Source organism: Geospiza fortis, unplaced genomic scaffold (assembly GCF_000277835.1).
Source record: "Geospiza fortis unplaced genomic scaffold, GeoFor_1.0 scaffold201, whole genome shotgun sequence".
Lineage (NCBI taxonomy): Eukaryota > Metazoa > Chordata > Aves > Passeriformes > Thraupidae > Geospiza > Geospiza fortis.
In genome coordinates, this window is record NW_005054440.1 from 716,965 (window position 1) to 734,743 (window position 17,779).

At 42.4% G+C, this 17,779-nt stretch overlaps 1 protein-coding gene and 1 pseudogene across 1 annotated transcript in view; both read left to right on the top strand.

The window, feature by feature from the left end:
- The window catches only part of LHFPL2 (LHFPL tetraspan subfamily member 2), a 54,449-nt gene extending 36,781 nt beyond the window's left edge, over nt 1-17,668 (top strand). The window contains exons 2-3 of the mRNA XM_005427275.3: nt 3,118-3,898; nt 17,264-17,668. Of these exons, the coding sequence (XP_005427332.1) occupies nt 3,469-3,898; nt 17,264-17,520 (687 nt within the window). The 5' untranslated portion in view covers nt 3,118-3,468 and the 3' untranslated portion in view covers nt 17,521-17,668. The remainder of the gene's footprint in view (nt 1-3,117; nt 3,899-17,263) is intronic.
- Nucleotides 17,590-17,779, top strand: part of LOC102045091 — a 4,935-nt pseudogene continuing 4,745 nt past the window's right edge.

Sequence of the window (17,779 nt, forward strand, 5' to 3'; positions counted from 1 at the left end):
TTGAATTTGGGTTGTCAAAGCAAATATTTTGACAGTCGGTCAGAAGTGGATGCTGAGTGGCGTGCTGTGAAGAACATACGGCTCTGTCATGGAAAAAACTTGTTGAGGGATGGGAAACTGACAGGAAGAATAAACAGCTAGTTTTCAGCCTTGCAAGGGCCTGGTTTGAGTTTCTGCTGAGCAAAAATGGAGGAAAAAAAGGCAGGGGGTGAGCAGAGTGAAGCTTTATGAAGCACAGTTATTTAGCACAGCCTGTAGCTGGAAAGGCTTCCACGTATGGCACAAACATATAATTGGAGGCACATGAGAGATGGTTAGGTTCATTGGGAAAGCCATAGAGGGGAGGAGGTTGTTGGGAGGAAAAGGGGGAAGAGGTTGTTGGGAGGAAAAGGTTAACTTTCTAAACATGACTGAGCTAGAACTTGTCTTCAGTACTTCATCTGCAGTCTTTCCTTACGAAGTCTCAGAAAGAAATGCCTCTGCCCCTCCTCTGAGCTCACCATCCTACTTTAAATGTTTTTGTCTGTCTGATAAAAAGGACTTGCAGGTGAGTGGTGCTCTTCTTTGAGCACGTCACTAGTGCACGGAAAAGCTTATGCAGAGGTTCTCCCAAGGATGAGGATACATTGGTATGTGTATTGACTCTTGGTGTTTTGCACCAGAATAAAGTACTCATTGCCTAGGAAAAGCCAAACCAAAGTATTTTCAATTGAATTGTAGTTCTCAATGACATCTACTACCTCACTTTTAGATGCTGTAAAGTTTCCTTCAGTTGCACAACAGCGAAGTGAACTCCTGAGATTTGACATGACCTCCATGTCAGCTTTAGACAGGCTGTTTTGTTCATGCAGTGACTTTTCCGTAGATACTGTCATAGAATTTTGTTGCAATTTATTGTGCTTACATTACGGTTGGGAAAGAATAGCATGATTCAGTCCTTTCTTCTAGTACAGCATCCCATGTTTGTTATCAGTGATATATTTTTATGGCTACCAGTGTTCATCTAGAATATCCACCTACCTAAGTAAATATGAACTTTGTTTTCATCTGTGTTCAATAAAGGGTGTTTCATATCCAGTGGTACAGAGTCAACAGTAACAACCATTATGGGTGTTCAGCTCTGACGTCCCTTCCCCCTCACTGAAAATCCTGGAATTACAAAGATGAGTTCATATGGGTGCAGTTCTTGCAGAGAAATACAGATTTTAGAGCTTTCTGGAGCATATTTTAAAAAAATAAAGGCATTTTCAATTAAATTCTCTTTAATCATGCAGATGACATCAGAAGAAAATCGGTTTGTAGTGGACATTTTCTACATTCCAGTCATTATTTTCAGTGGAAATACTGAGCAAATTAACTTCCTTTGGCAGACTGACACTTCAGCTCTCTGTTATTACAAAGGGTGTATTCAAGTCATTAGCATGTCAGGTTGCTTGAAAATTTAATGCTCTCCCCCCCACCAAAATGGAAAATTAGCGGAACTGCTCACTATGTCTAAAGGCCCTTTTTAAGGCAGTGCCGTAACACTGAACTACAGGAGACAAATTCTGTTGTTGGCACATCAGCTTTAAGCCTCTTTTACCAAAGGAATCTGCAGATCTAGACAATTCACTACAACTAGTACGGGGAGAGTAGAAATTGCTGGACGAAATCTTGCAGATGATTCACTATGTCTAATATAGGACGGAGTAGAAATTCCTGGATGAAATTCTGAATGTGTGAAGCTGCATGTGTATGCTTCATTTTGCATTCAGTGGGACTAATATTCAACCACCTGACTCAGAACTCCTAAGAAATTAAATACCAATCCCATGGGAAACCTAAAAAAAATATTGGGAATGCCTGTTTTTCTGGCATCTGGTGGCTGCAGCAGCACAGCAGTGAGGTCCAGATCTGGTTCTTTACTCTTGCCTCCGGTTCAACGTCAGTATTTGGGATTTGGTGAAGAAAACTTCAAAGTGCTACATTCTCATCCTGGAGGGGGTAACATGAAGGCATTTCCTGCTCCCACCCTTGCTTTCAGGCAACACTGTTTCAGTTCAAGAGCAGAGGCGTGTGGAATGACCTGTTTGTTATTTTGAGGCCGATATTTGGATAGGACTTGGAAGTATAGTGATCTCTGCCTCTTGTACTAAGATAAGTGTAACTCTGGGAATGTCATCAGCCACTGTTGAAAGGCAGTGTAATGGCTTGGGGAAAGCCCTGGGGAACATTTTGCTGCAGTTGCAGCCTACACAGGGCTGTGGAGGAGGGGAATTGAGGGGATTTGGGAAGCTCACGGCTGGCTGGCAACCCTTCTGACTGGGGCTTTTGGCCCTTTGGCTGTGACTGGGGTGCTTTTCCATAGATTCCTGTTCACAATGGCATGCATCACCAGAGGCTGCCAGTGCTGACAGCAGTTCAAGATGAGGTGTGTGACATACCTGCAGGCAGATTGCTTTCCTGAAACACTGCTGCAAACCTTGATCCCAGACCCAGGGAGTCGCCACTCCTTGCAAAATCCAGGCTTCAAAGGGGTCACCACATCACAGGGTGAGCTGTCTGCAACTGTAATCTTGTTCGCCTCTTCCTGAGGCGGGGTTGGCTCAGCTGCAGTCAGCAGAAACCCGGAAGGTTGGAACAAGGTTCCTTCATTGCCCCTTGCACCTAGGTGCCCATGCATGTGGAGCTGTGCTCAGCCTCTGTCCCAAAGTCAGGCTGTGCTGCCTCCCCGAAGTGAAGGCAGGAGCTGCACATCTGTGAAACTGCTTAAACATGTCCAAACATTTTGCTGGGTGACTGCCAGCACCCTTGGTAATTTGGACCAGAAGAAGATGATGGGGGTGTGGAGGTAGGAGTGGGTGGGACCACTGGGTGTTGCTGGGACCTTTGCTTGCAAAGTGTTTGACAAACACCCACCATGGGATAGGGCACAGCAGATATTGTAAGTATTGGCAGCAGTGGGAGGGAGATTAATTACTCCCCTGCAACAGAGCAGGGAGGTTTCCAGCAGGCTCTGTTTGACCAGCCCTTGTTAGAGCTTTGTATGTTGATGTGAATCTGTGCCAGATCTTGGTTTGTTGTGGGGGTGGAAATTACTTATTTCTCACTGCTGATGTGTTTTCTCTTTTCTTGTAGGTGTATGATGTCAAACAGTGGGCAGTCCTTGTAGCCTCCCCCACCAGCCTGCAGTGTCATGTGCCAGTATGAGTGTTAAGAAAGAAACGCATACTTCAGAGCTCAGCATCCCAGAAAGAAAAAAGGAGGAACTAAACAGGGAGAGCAAATGATTGCACTGCTTGCAAGACTTGAGGCTGCTCACTTCTTCTCCTGAGAAGCTTCATCTTGGCCTTTGTGAGAGAGTGGAGAAAGTAGTCAGAGCAGCCACAGTGATATTCTTAGGGTCCTTTTCCTTTTTTAATTTAATTTTTTCTCCCTTGTGTCTGGATTTTAAGTGTGCTGCACTGATCACAAGCACTGGACATCAATATGTGTCATGTCATTGTAACGTGTCGGTCGATGCTATGGACTCTCCTGAGTATCGTGGTGGCTTTTGCAGAGCTCATTGCCTTCATGAGTGCAGACTGGCTGATTGGCAAAGCAAAGCCTTCCAGCTCCGAGGAGGTGGACAACAGAACAGGGGGACAGCAGGAGCCCTACCGTCCAACGCTGGGCATCTACGGGCGCTGCACCAGGATCTCCCACATGCAGTTCTCCAGACGAGACACGCTTTGTGGTCCTTATGCTGAAAACTTCAGTGAGATTGCCAGTGGGTTCTGGCAGGCAACCGCTATTTTCCTAGCCATGGGAATCATGATTCTCTGCACCGTGGCATTTGTGTCTGTCTTTACTATGTGTGTGCAGAGTATTATGAAGAAAAGCATTTTTAATGTCTGTGGGCTGCTACAAGGGATTGCAGGTACGTGCACTTTGAGAGCAACTAAATTTTTAATTTTGGGGTGATTCAGATGAAGAAACATAGCAATTCTGGCCTGCTTGCAGACAGACTTCATTAGGCAGACCCAAAGTGATTCTATATGCTGGTGTTTATTCAAACATAACTGAAATTTATAGCTACACAGCATGCAATACATTGACATTGGCAGCAGAATTGCAGTGTAATGTGTGCCAAAATGAACTGACCAGTATTCTTTTGTTTGCTGTTCATTTTTTTCCTCTGTTTGAATTTCTTTCAGTTACAAAAACTTCTGTGCTTTGCTACCAGCAGAGAACAAAGTTAATACTCATATTAAGGCAGTCTATCTCCCTCTCGCTACTTTAGTAATTTTTCCATGGACCAAATGCAGTTTCCTTAGTGTCTCAAAGGCTTCATGACTGTGGTGAGAGTAAAAAGCACCCTAGGGCTAGGAGCTGGTTATAGTCGCACACCCAATTCCTCCAGCATTTCATGTGAAGCAGCCTCCTTCAAAGCTGTGAGCTTGACAAGTGATACCTTGAGATAAACCTTTCCTTTAGCCAGCTTATTGTTCAGCTGCATTTACACAGCCCAGTGAGCTTGTCTTTTTACTGTTCAAGGATCAGCTGTGCTTTGCCTGAAAAGACGAATTTGTTCTAGAGATTTGGTGTTTCTGCTTAAACCCATAGATTTTAAAGAAAATACATGACTGTTAGTAAACCAACCCTGGACAGCCTTAGTTAGAGAAGTATTCATTTTTCTGTAGTTGCCACTGTTCCACAGGGAAAACCTGTCTCATACACAAGTTTTCATCTTTTGTGTTCTCTGTGTGTGTGGTCATCTGGAGGAGGAGAGTGGTCTTCAGCCCTACCTCTGGCAGCCCCCAGAGATCTGTGAGGAGGGAGGGAATGAGCAGGGCCCCCTCCTCTTTTTATCTCAGCGGGGCTCTTAAGCAGATGTTTTCAATTCACAAAATTATTTAATCACAACAAAAAATTAGGTTTTAACTTGTTTTGCTTGAAATGTGAATCCAGCTTTCCCCCTTCTCACCTCCACTGAGGTGGCCAGACATGTCTGTGATGGCTATACCTTAACAGGAGATGTAATGATAGATATTCAGACCTTTATCTGAAGCTGGATGGTTTCACTTGCTTAGTTGAGACCTAACATAATCTTATTCTAAATACACATGGGTAAGTAAGTGAAGACTGACTTCACTGCCTGCTGCAACCCTCCGAAGCCAGCGTTACATGCCAGGGACTGGCTGGTGCTGCCTCCTGAAGCACTGCCACTGTGGCTCTCACTCTTGGCTACTTCATTCATCTTCAGTATGGAAGCATAACACTTATTTCATGTCACCCACAATGTAAGGTTTGTGCTTCTGGAGCAGAATTATATCCCTAGATTGGCTAAAGATGCTTCTGTTCATATGATGGCATACAATTAGCATATCAGGTCCTTCAGATGAACGTGACAGGTTTTGCTGTAGTCAGTCCTGGTGTACAGAATTTGCCCCAAGCAGTGTGACAAGGAAGCTGCTTGGCAGTGCAGATTAAACCAGGGGAGGCTGTTTCATTTCTTGCTTTCTTACTCTATACTTCAGAAATAATCCAAGACTGTTTTTCCAGGAGGTGCAATTATTGCTTGTTTTCTCTCGGAGGGGCATTTTTATGGAAGAGATTGGTTAGCAGCATAAATAGATCTTTGGCATGTCAGATTTGGGTCTTTTGAAAAGATAACTTTACTTACAACTCTGGTACCATTTCAAAATACCTAGTCTGTCACCTAGGATTAGCAGGTAAAGGATACTTTTATTTTAGAGTAGTGTTCTGGAGACCCTGCATTTGTGAGAAAATGCATGCTAAGACAGTTTGATGTTTTATTATCAGTCCAGCTGTACCCATAATGGGATTTGCAGCTTAAAACATTGAACAGCACAGTTGACAAAGCATTTTGTATGTGCTAGGGCATAGATCAGTCCTTCTCAAGCTGTACTGAGCATAGAAGCACTTCCCTTCTTAAAATTCAGGTAAATGACACAGCATGAAACTGGGTAAGAGGAAGGTCACCTTACTGAAACATTGCTGCCACTATTTACAGCCAGGCATCTTGTGGCTTACAGCTTGTTTTCTCAAGATTAATTTTATTGGGTCCACTGCTACTTTTGTTCCAGTAGTATTACAGCATCTGCTTATTTAGTTGCAGTTATTTTCCTTTTGACTAATGATGGCTGCTAATTTAAATTTTATCAGTTCCTGAGTTTTGAAAAATGCTTTTTTTTAAAGCAAGTTGCTCAAGAGGGATAGTTGTCAGCATGGCTAATTCAGACAGGAATCATGATAGATAAACTAATGCCCTGACCAGAGAACAAGTTATAACCCTGCCTTAATAATTTTAAGCATAGCATCATTCTTTCTAATGTGAACAATTGTTTTTAGTAAGTGTACAAGAAGAATTCACAAAATAATTTTGTTAATCAGCCTATATCACTACAATATTTGCAAGTATGTCAAACATCTCCTTTTTAAACATGAGATGCACACATGGTAGAGTCGTCTACAGGAACTCAGGATCTTGCAGACTTAATCTCCTTTAAAATCTCTATATCTTTGTAGTAGAGATTAAATATAATTAAAAACATACAACAACCTAATTTATTCCTGGAATTCATCATGACAAAACAATAACAGACACCGGATATATCTTTCCAGTCTAGCAAGATTACTTGTGGATGATGCCTACGGTAAAATTACTGAACAGAAAGCAACATCTTTTCTGTTATGGCCCTTGGACAAATGTGCAAACTGTCATTTAGATCAACAGGAGGAAGCCATACAAGTATCTGGACCATATCAGGGATTCTTTTATTATTTTTGTGGCAGAAAATGAGAAATACAAGGCTATAAGGGAAGAAAATATGGCTGTTGTTTAAACTCCTGTAATTCCTTTGTTATAGAGCAAGAACTTCTACCACTTTACTTTCAGACTGCAATGCCTTTTTTTCTGCAGCTGTAGAAATGGTAATCAATAGCCCTGGTTTTGGAGATGTTTGAAGATTGTTTCATCTGGATAAGCACGTTTTCTCTGCATTAGAGAGTGCAGAGAATGGAGACATGTAATTGAACAGATAATTACTATCCAGCAGCAGGAAGACCAGGCAGACTTCCATTTGTATGTCTTTTTAGGGAAAGTATTCTACTTTTAGTCTGTGAATCACTTGAAATGCAGAGGCTGGAGGAGAAAGGATATTATTACATTCTAACTGACAAGAATCAATTCAAAGTAAATTTTCACAGTAATCATGTAGCTATAGGAAGTAAATAATTGGTGATCCGGTACTGACATATCTTGGTATGTCTATAGTGTAATTGCCTGTGTATTTACAAGTCTTATTTGGGCTTGTGTACTTCACTTTGTTGCTAAGTAATATAATATAAACATAACCTAGCCTCAAAGGAGGGTGGGGAGAGCTTAGGACAGAGCCTAAACCAAGTTTGGCTTTCATCTCTGATAGTTTCCTTTATGAAGTTCATAATCAGCAACTTGGCTTCCTTTTTTGGTCTCTGCCATGGCTGGGCAGACACAACCCCAGCCCCACAGCCAGTGTCTGCCTGACTTGCAGCTGAGCCACAATGCACCAGCAGCACCCTGACTGCACACCAGGGGGAGGAAGCTAAATTAGCTGCACCAATATTATATCAACCACAGAACTTGAGCAAGCCCCTGTGGTTTTTTGTGGGGAGCTTGACATCGTGTGCCTGCAAAGGCTTTGGGGAGAGCAGTGGGGAAATGGAGCTGACACATCAGGAAGGCTAATGGGTTTGGGAGTTCAGTTTGTTTTACTTCTGTTTTACTGTGCTGGAGCAGGGCTGCCTTGCCAGGAACATTTACCAAAAGAAGATAAAATAGTTCTTCTCTCAAATCTTTCCAGGATGCTGATGGTTTCATCTGGAAGGCCCCTCATGAGTCACCCCCTTCTCATCTCTTCTTCTGTTCACAGTCCACTAGCTGTAATGGGGCTTGACAGAAGCATGTAAAAATTGGGTTGCATCTGTCAGAAGACATGCTGTGTCCCAGGTGCACACCAAGGAGTGTCTCTGTTTTTTTCAGGTGAATATATGGCTGCATTTTGCTGTAGTGTGGCTTAGCTGGCTGTGCCACTGGCATCTTTAACAGGTAGATATCCAGTCGGCCAAAGCAGAGGTTTGTGTTTTCAAAGGCTGCTGCAGGCAGGCCAGAGAGCATTAAGTTCCCTTGGATGCTTAGTTGAAAACATCAGGAAAACATCAATTGAAAACATCAGAAAAAAAGCAGGTTCTCTGTCTGTTTGGGCCCAGATGCTGCAGCTTTGGGCCTCTCTCTGCCACCCCAGAAGTTTCTTCTTTTCCAGGGTCTGAGAGGTTTGTTTTTCCCCCTGATTGTTGTCCTGCTCAGTCCCAAGCAATGATAGCTCTTCCACAGTACTTTCTCTTCTCAGGTGTCTCAAGAGCTCTTTTGCATTCTTTCTTTTGACCTTTTCATTATTTCTCTCTATGACTGTCCATGTCCTCTCCTTTTCCCTTCTTGGTATCTTGGAGGGTTCCTCCATCAGGAGCTGCTGCAGGACCTTGGCAATAGTTCAGTTCCAGGAGTAAAACTTTACCCTCAAATGCAAAGAAACTTCTCTGCAGCTTTCTAAAATGAAGAGGTGAAATTCAGTTTCAAACCAGCTGTGTGTATAACAGTCTGTCTTCACTGCTGAAAGAGTTTGTTTTACATCTCTTGAGCTGAGAAATTGTTCAGCCTGTTATACTTACTTGGCATTGTTTCCATTGTGGGAGGCTGGGTGATTAGGAAGATGGCCTGAGCAGAGTTGTGATAGGAACCATCTGAAGGGGATGAGGATCTGGAGCTGCTTGTGGGGGTGGGTGAAGTGGGATGCAGCCACAGAGGGTGGGCTCATGGTGTGTGCAGCCATGCGACTGCAGACTCCTGGCTGCTGGAAGTTAAGGAGGCCGGTGGGAGTTGTGGAGGAGGAAGCTGGGGAGGAAGTGGGAGGTCAGCCAGGCCTTTCATCATAGAGGGGAGAAAAAGCAGGAGACACAAGCTGTGGTAGAAGGGGCATGAGGCTTCTAGAGCTCTTTGATGTTCACACCATAACAGAAAAGGTTACAGTAGTTGCAGCATAGTTTAGGGTATTTGTTTATAGGTGGCATCATGCTGTACAAAGGCATTATTTTGTCTGAGAAGGAGACAAACTGGTGAATTAGGAGGAAGGCACCTTGTGAGCTGATGTTGCCTGCAGGCAGCGGAAGCTGTTGTACAGCCAGGAGCCCAAGCAGCAGGAGAGCAAAGCAAGAGTGATTTTGCCCTTGAAGGCAAGGAAGCTTCTTGTTTGCCTTTCTAAAATGCAGAGCATGCATTTTTCAAAAAGCATATTTCCTCTTTGGATTCAGCTCAGGGTTTTTCTTTCCTGATGCCAGAATTTCAAATTCTTGGGGTGGGAAGAAAGAAAAAAGAGAGGGGAGAGGGATTTCTGATGGAAATCCTAACTGTCTGAACTGCTTTTGCTGTCTGCGGTATAGTGCTTCCTGTAACCTATATGGCCCAATGCCAGCATGATATCTAATACACACTTGGCTGCTGAAAGTTCAAGCAAAGGGGACTGCTGTCTTGGAATATGCCAGGGAAGGAAAACTGAGTTCAAGTGCTAAATTGCTATTGAGCCTGAGGGAGACCATTAGTAACTTCAAAGAAATAAAATGCAGATTTCAGTGTTCTGTTAGATTCGGAGGTCGACTCATCTCCTACATTATCAAGGTGGGCACTTGAAAACCAGCAGACACACAGCAGATTAAAATGAATAGAAAAATAAACGAAAATTTCAGGCCTTCAGTGATCAAGTTTGGCAGTTGATTATCTTGGCAAGCATAAATCTCTTCCAACAAACAGCTCTTAGGGTGAGAGAGACTCCCATGCTACTCACTGAGAAAGATTTTACCTGTGGCACATGTGCACACTGAGGTCTCTTAGTTCTACCAACATAGGTGAAATACCCCAAGAGGCCATGGGGATATCTGGAGGGCATAAGGGCTCTGTTTCTGTCAGATTTTTGGTTCTAGGCCTCAGAGCCACAACAGATGCTGCTATTTGTATATAGAATGCAAACACAAAGAAAACATTTAAACTTAGCAAATGCTGTGTTCTCACTCAAACACAAGAAAAAAAGATAAAAGGAGCTCTTTTAAGAAAAGGGACTATCTTTTGCTAAGCTTCTATCTTTGGTGTTCCTGATGTGGTGGTGAGGAAGTAAGTGGATTTGAGTTGTGCTTTCTTACCCGGTACAGATGCCCTGCACTGTGCTGCTGAATAGCTCATGAAGCCACAGGAAATTCTCCCCTTCCTGCGTCTCCATTTGCCTTTTCCTTCAGGCTGAGTCCTAGTTCCTCTGCAGCTCCTCTCCCCCACCCCCAAACTGAAGGTTTGTTTGTACTATGGGATCAGTATTGAGGAAATGTAAGGCCATGAAAAAGGTGACCTTGCAGCCCTTTTACCTCTGTTTAAGCTAAGGGAGGTGGTTGTTTTGGCCTCCCTTACTGAGCTGTGGTCATATTTCATTCCCTTTCTGCTAAGCCAGCATGAGTGATTGGTGGTTTGGAGGCAATGGCGCTCACTGGTTGAATAGCAGTGGAGAAGGTTATGGTGAGTGGTAGGGAATAGATGGGATCTTGGCCCCTGCTTCTTTCAAGAACAGAATATTTAATATGGCCTTTCTTTCCTGACTCAGAAGCCTCCTTGAATTTACCACCTAAAATTGAATTTCTCAATTAGGAGCATTGACTGAACTTTTTATTGGGTCATCCTAGATGAAAAACACTCAGTGCTTTTTGGGGTTTTAAGGTAAAATGTGAGAGGTGGCTGTGCCTGATCAATGGCCCAACAAAGGAGAGTCTTTGTTTACTTCTGTACTGCTGAAAAATTTTAAACATTTGGCTTTTCCCTTATAACATGCTTTATCTTGACTTAATTGCCTGGGTTGACAGCCACCACATGGGAGCCCCCAGAGTGGTGACTTTACATGGCTGACAGCCAGCAAAGAGACAGCAGTGTCACTTCGAGGCTTGGGACTGATTTTACTTTTAGTCTACACATTTTGTTCCCTCCCAACTAATGGGCACTCTCACCACATACATAAAAATTATTAAAAACTAATGGTGAATTTACCATCTCCTCTCTTGAAAACAGCAGTCTGTAGGCTCACACTTCACTTCAGAGAAGTCTAAGCAGTAAGATCATACCAATATAATAAACAACCCCCAAATTGCTAACATTGAGCTAACAGACTGAGTTATTTTGTGGCTTCTTTTGGGGGCTAGTAAAACATCATGGTTGAGTGTCCCACCAGTAGTCCCTTGCTCTGTATTTCTGTTTCCAGATTGCAACAGCGCTAATGTCATCAGAGGTTTGCATAGGTTTGGTTATGAGTAAGTATCTATGATTTGTGTAATACATGGGAGAAGAAACATGAGAGTAAGGGCCTGATCCTCTTCCTCAGCTTGGGGAAGACAGTGATTAGGGAAATATTTTTATTCTTCTTGTATATGCATAGGCAATTCTAAAGGGAAAAAGAAACCCATGTGGGTTTTGAACCATCACCTGGTTGGAGTATTAACCTACTAATTCTTCTGCCTTAGCATAGGGTATCCCAGGTATGCTGAAATCTCTATATGTGAGCAGTTATCTGCAGTGATTAAAGGTATGAAGGTGAGCACTTGCCTCAGTGCACTGCCTGCTGGCAACCTTGCCCCTCTCAACAGCCATGCTTCCAACATGCCCCAAAACACACCTGCTTGTGTTAGCCTGCACCAACTGTGGTGTCCAGGTAGGTATATTTGAAGCATTGATCTTCATAATGCTGTGAATTTTTCTCTTGTTTCTCATGCAGCATTTATGAGTGGGCCAGAGGCCATTTCCAAGGCACTAGGGCATGCAAAGTCTCCCCTTTCTTTCTGGACAAAGACCAGGCAGGTCTGGGGCCCTGTGCTGTGGGTGCTATAAGCAGTGCTCCATTCAACATCTCATGCTTTTCCTGTAGCCAGTGTGGAGTGCTAGAAACACCATGTCAGCAGGCCTGAGCCCATCTCTTGAGCTGTCATCTGATTAAAATTGTATTACTGAATCACTGCACAGGCTGAAGGTGTCTGTTGTGCAGCTGCCAAGTGGGAGGCTGTTCCTTCACCTGTCTGTCAGGGAGCAAAGTGATCAAAAATGCACGAGTGGGAGGTAACCCAGTAGCATCCCTGCTGGGTTTGTCAGGAAAAATTTGCATATGTGGAAGCCTTCTTGGCTGAAGCTAGACTAGTATATTTGCACAGATATTTAAACATGAAGTGTTCGGGTAGCATACTGACACAGGTGGAAATGTGAGCAATAAAGGCAGGGTGCCTGACTGATGCAGTGTCCCTGGGCTGATTCTTAATCCCCTGTGGTTTTGCAGAGGATTAAAACAATCAGGATCAGTGCCACTGGGGATGCAGCCCCACCTGCACTACACTGCAAAGCTAGTCCCTCCCTGCTTTTACCCTTTTACCCTTTTTCTTTTCCTGTCTTAAAATGTTGCTGCTCAGTTGAGCGGCTCCATAGGAGCCTGTTGCAGTGCCACCTCATTGATCACAGCTGCTTAATTTCCTGTTTCTTCAGCAGTATTTAAAAGCTCTTTTTACTATTTTGCTAGGAAATGAGTAGATGGTTTCAGGCTTTGCAATGGAAAGTGGCTTTGTTAGTATATGCTCTTGTTTAATATGGCACAACAACAGCTGCACAGGAGACTGTTAAAACTAAAGCATGCCTTCATCTGGCTAAACAAGCCTGTGCCCTACCTCCTGTCTCAAGGGTTGCTTCCAAGGAAGAAGAAATGTTTTCCTCAGATCTGAACCCCAGCTCATAACGTAACATAAAAATGCCCACAATGAAAGGCTGGTCTGTTGGTTTTCCACAATGTTGACCAGGCAGCATTGCTGCAGTGTATAAAAACCAGGAGGAGCAATACCTTGCTGCAGTTGCCGGCCTGTAAAAGGGAAAAGTTCTTGGCTTACAAATACAAAAAGTCTTCTCCTATAGGAGAAAGCATTAATCAACTGTCTTCTGAAATATTTTTGCACAGTGATGCAGTCTGCTATATTGATACTGATGTTCTCAGTGTGCTGTAAGGTTTTGATTTGGTGTTTAAGGAGAAAAGAGTTGCTTTTACACATTTTAAGTAAAGAATGCCTGATGTTTAATAGGCTGTTGTAATCAGGAGATACATAGTAATCTAATAGGAACATTAAAATCTAGATCTCACAAAGACATCTTTTCAAAAGCAAGTAATTAGGGCCTGATAATAAAAGGTTATGTGGTCAAATTGCCTTCAGTGAAAGATGTAAAAATGTTCTCTGCTGACAGAACGTACACCAAAGAGTTATAGGTGAGGTCTCTGGGTAAAAAAGTAATTTGAATAGTTTTCTGTTGTCATTCTTAGGCATCTGGCAGCATTGTGTGACATTCTTTCATACCTCTGTTTTGAGGATTCCTCAGAGAAGAGGTAACTGAGAACTGGCAACAACTAACAAAAAGGAAATTTTGAAAAATAATCATACTGATTTCAAGAAGTGGGATTGTGCTGCTTAAACAGTAGGAACAGCAGTATGTGTACAGCAGGAGCTGCAGTTTCAGCAGTGCAGCTGTGCACAGAGAGGGTGTTAAATCTAGAACAGTGCGAGCATGAACTCTGTGGATGTGCCTGTAGATGAGCACAGTGGAAAACAGCTTGTAATGTTTTCAGAGTGAATTTGTTCCTCCCAGCAGGGTGAACAAACAGCAGTAATTCCACAGGTAAGTTGGCTGTGAATTAAAAATCATTTATTGTACAGCAGCACAAAGAACTGAAAAGATTCATTGTAGAAAACTTGTTCAGACAGAGCACTCAATTTTTAGTCTCTGTTCTTTTTCTTGAGTATTGGCTTCTCTTCAAAGACACAGGGACAAACAAAAACTGATTTATTAAGAGAAAATCTCTATAATTAATATTTACTGTCCTCCTGCTAGACATGTCTCAAGGCAAACTGTCAACAGAAGATAGTTTTTTTTCACCTTGTCCCTTTGCATCCATGTTTCCAGGAGTAGAGGGGGTGGATCTTTCTGAGGGGTGTCTGGTTGCAAGTGGCTGAACAGTTAAGTGCTTTGGTTTGCTGTCTGCTGTTTTAGGCAATTTAGGCAATGGTTTGCACTGTTAGTGCGTGGTGGAGCATTATCTGCCTGTTTTGTTCAAGCTGTAGGAGTCATTGAGATGGGCTCTGTGACTGACTCTTCTGAGATACTGGGTAGCAGGAGGCAAAGCTCCTCTTTAACTGAGCACTCCTTTCTGGGAGAGTTGGGAAGGGACCCTGCACAGCTCAGGCAATGCTCTGGATATGGGAGCTTTGAGCTGAATATGCAGTGAGGGGCCTGTGCCTCTCCACTTGCTGTTAGCATGAACCGGAGGAGTGCCTTTCTCCTGTGGGTATTTTGAATTGACTTAATGGAATCACCTTTATTTACTTTTCCTGTCAAGCAGGAACCAGTTATTAATGAAATAAGAAATTGTGATAAATATTAGATAGTGCTAAGAGGCTCATGAAACACTTTCTGACTGCATTGAAATGGAGAAGTAGAAAGGAAGTTTATTAGCGAAAATGCTACTTTTTTTTTGTTTCATTATGCTGGTCCAGTATGCTGGTCCAGGAGTTACAAAGTTAGCTGTCTGAAATCAGGTACATACTCTAACTGTATTCAAGTCCATAGTCAAGGCTTTCCTCCAGATTTTGTTTTCATCTGTGAGAAAATAGATGAAGTTTATCAAATTTTATAGTGGCTTTTTATAGTATTTATTATATTTATATATCCAGGAATTTTCTGTACTTTTGAAAAAAAAGGTCTAAGTCAGTAAAATCCTAATGACTACATTTGGCAGCAGTGCTGTGCCTTTTGAGAGCCTGAGTTTTGGGTAATGGCTTTTCAGCTTGGGGCATACATTCCACAAACCAGTAGCTTTAAGAGTCGCTCAGTGCTCTAGTTTTGATAAAAAGTGATGGATGTGTCTTCTTGGTCCTATTTGTGACATTCAGCAGCCGTAAGCCGGTTTGCTGTTAAACACAGGCTGCCTAGGTTTGTGAGTGATGGAGTGATAAACTTAAAAAACTTCCATGTTGGCAGCAGCTATGCTGGCATTTCAGATCCAGCTTCTTAATTCAGTGATGGTGATTTTTACCTACCAAAGGGCTTGTGATTGTTAGAGAGAGCAGCAACTGGCCCATACCAATGTGCAGTCAAAAAGGTACATAGTGTGGTCATACTGGTTGCGCAGAACAGGAAACTAGTGATGAATAGAGGAGAAGGAACTGCTGGTGTTTAGTCTGAAATGGCTGCAGGGCTCAGCAGGATGAATGCACAGCTTATCCAGGTCTGTCCAAGATAAAGCAATACTTTATACTTAATGTATTTGGCCAACCAGCCAGGAAACACTGCGTGAAATTTGTCACTGGTTCTTAAATGTAAGCAGTGATGAAATCCCTCCAGAGAGAACAGTTATCACTCACTAATGGATTTTGCCGCCCCAAAGAGTAATGACATTTAGGTCATTCATGCCCATGGTGTTGTGTCATCATTAGAAAAACGCTGGAGGAAGGACTTTCTTTTGTGAAATGTCTGGCATTCACAGACATTAATTTTAGACAGTTAGATGATGGTTTTTGCATTTTGCAAAAATTAACTGCTTACTAGCTAGGACCCACATTTTCATTGTTGGTGAGGAAAATTTCATGCATCTGGCCAAATTTCTTTGAATGAACAATTAAGGAACCCTAACATACTGCAGAGAAGTCTGCTAGTCTAACTGAATGGAAATTATGAAAACAAGTCTTTAAACCTGTTCTTTGTAATCTCTTGGTTACAAGAAAGAAAAAAAAAGACTGGTTTTAGTGCACAACTTTTAGCCGACTTCTAGAAGGTGACAGCACTTTTAGCAGCTGTTTTCATCGGCATACCAGGTTAAATAAAGGGCTCTAAAGTGCCTGAAATGTAAATCAGAAATATTTATGGGATCTGGAAAGCTATATTAATTTTCTGGATAAACTGACTGTATTTAAACAAAAACTGTTTTTCATAATTTTCCTTTTAAGTAATTTTTTAACAGAAAGCAAATTTTGATACAGTGAGCTGTTCTTATGCTTAGCTCCTTCTTACATTCCTTGTAGGAGCGAGGCATGTGTTTAATTCATTGTGATTTTTTTTTAGTGCCCGTAAGAAAGCACTGTAGCCACTAGCATATTAGACATTCTGATTAAATCTCCTTTCTTTGTTCAAAGACACATGTGCAGGGACACTAATGTGACTTTCAATTTCTTTAATGAAGCCCTTCACTGCTTAGATGGTCTTCATAGAGAAACCTATGAATTTGAGAGACAATCACATGGGCAGAACAATTAGTCTGAGCATTTCACTTCCAGCCTGAGGAACACCAGACTGTTGGGGGTGCTTAGCAAGATGGGAAGTTGAGGCTTTTGCCCCTGCCACCACTGGAAAAGTGCTTTCCTTCTAAAGTAGTTAGTCAACTGTTTGGAGGATCCCAGGGTTACGTATGCACTGGCTATGGATACTTGGATCTGTTTGTTTGAGGCTGACTCCAGAATCCTTCTGTTATGAGAGCAGCTCACTGAACTGGCAGTATTATCTTTCTACTATGTCCTAATGTGGCCAGAAAAGTAGAAGTGTAACTGGTTTTTTGTGGTTTTGGTTTTATTTGCATTTCTTTTGTTTTGGTTTGGGGTGGGGTTTTTTTTGTTGTTTTCTGTTTGTTTGTTTTTTTCCAGGCAAGAAAATCAATGTAGGCAAAATCCAGAGGAAGACAGGCAAACACGTTTATGGTGAATGGCTAAAGAAAGTTAAATGAGGGCTAGCTAAATACAAAATCAAAAGTGGATGCAAGTATTCGTACATTTTTGAGAAGTGCAAGCATAAGCAGTAGGTGGAGATGCTTGAATATTTTGTATGCTCTGTATTGGTAGCAATAATGTGTGAGAGGAAAGGACATAGGAGGAGTACAGAGATTAAAATAAGGAATTAGGCCATCATCATAAAAAGTAAGCCTTTCACATACAACATAAATCACAAGGTAGCTTCAGATTTAGTTGAAAGACTGCCTGGCCTATACTAGGGAACAATCAGTAAAGGAAGATTGGATGGATGAGATGGCAGTTTTCTCCTAATCCTGGTAAATTATGAGTATTAGTGACCATAATAACAATTACGAGATGTGCTGCATTTGGTGTTAGACTGATTGTTTGTAAAACTTCTTTCTGTTTTTATTTCTAGGGCTCTTCCTTATCTTAGGCTTGATACTTTACCCTGCAGGTTGGGGATGCCAGAAGGCGATAAGCTATTGTGGACCTTATGCTTCTGCTTACAAACTGGGAGACTGCTCCTTGGGCTGGGCTTTCTACACAGCTATCGGCGGCACTGTGCTGACCTTCATCTGCGCAGTCTTCTCAGCACAAGCTGAAATAGCCACATCCAGTGACAAAGTGCAAGAAGAAATAGAAGAAGGAAAAAACCTTATCTGCCTCCTTTAACTCCAGTGGGGAAAAATACCAGCACCTGGATCTTTATCTGCTTTCCATTGACTGGGCAAGCAGATCCATTTACCTGTTTTTAACATTTGTGTGATTGAGCCCCATGCATTCCAACCCTGAACTACTGAAAGGGTTTTTCTTCTTTGCTGGGCAATGAGGATCAGAGAAAGGATCCCAAGAAAGCAGAATGTAAATACTTGGGGATATTTTTAGTTTCATTCTGTGATCAGGACACAGTGGAATATATTAATCCGACTGG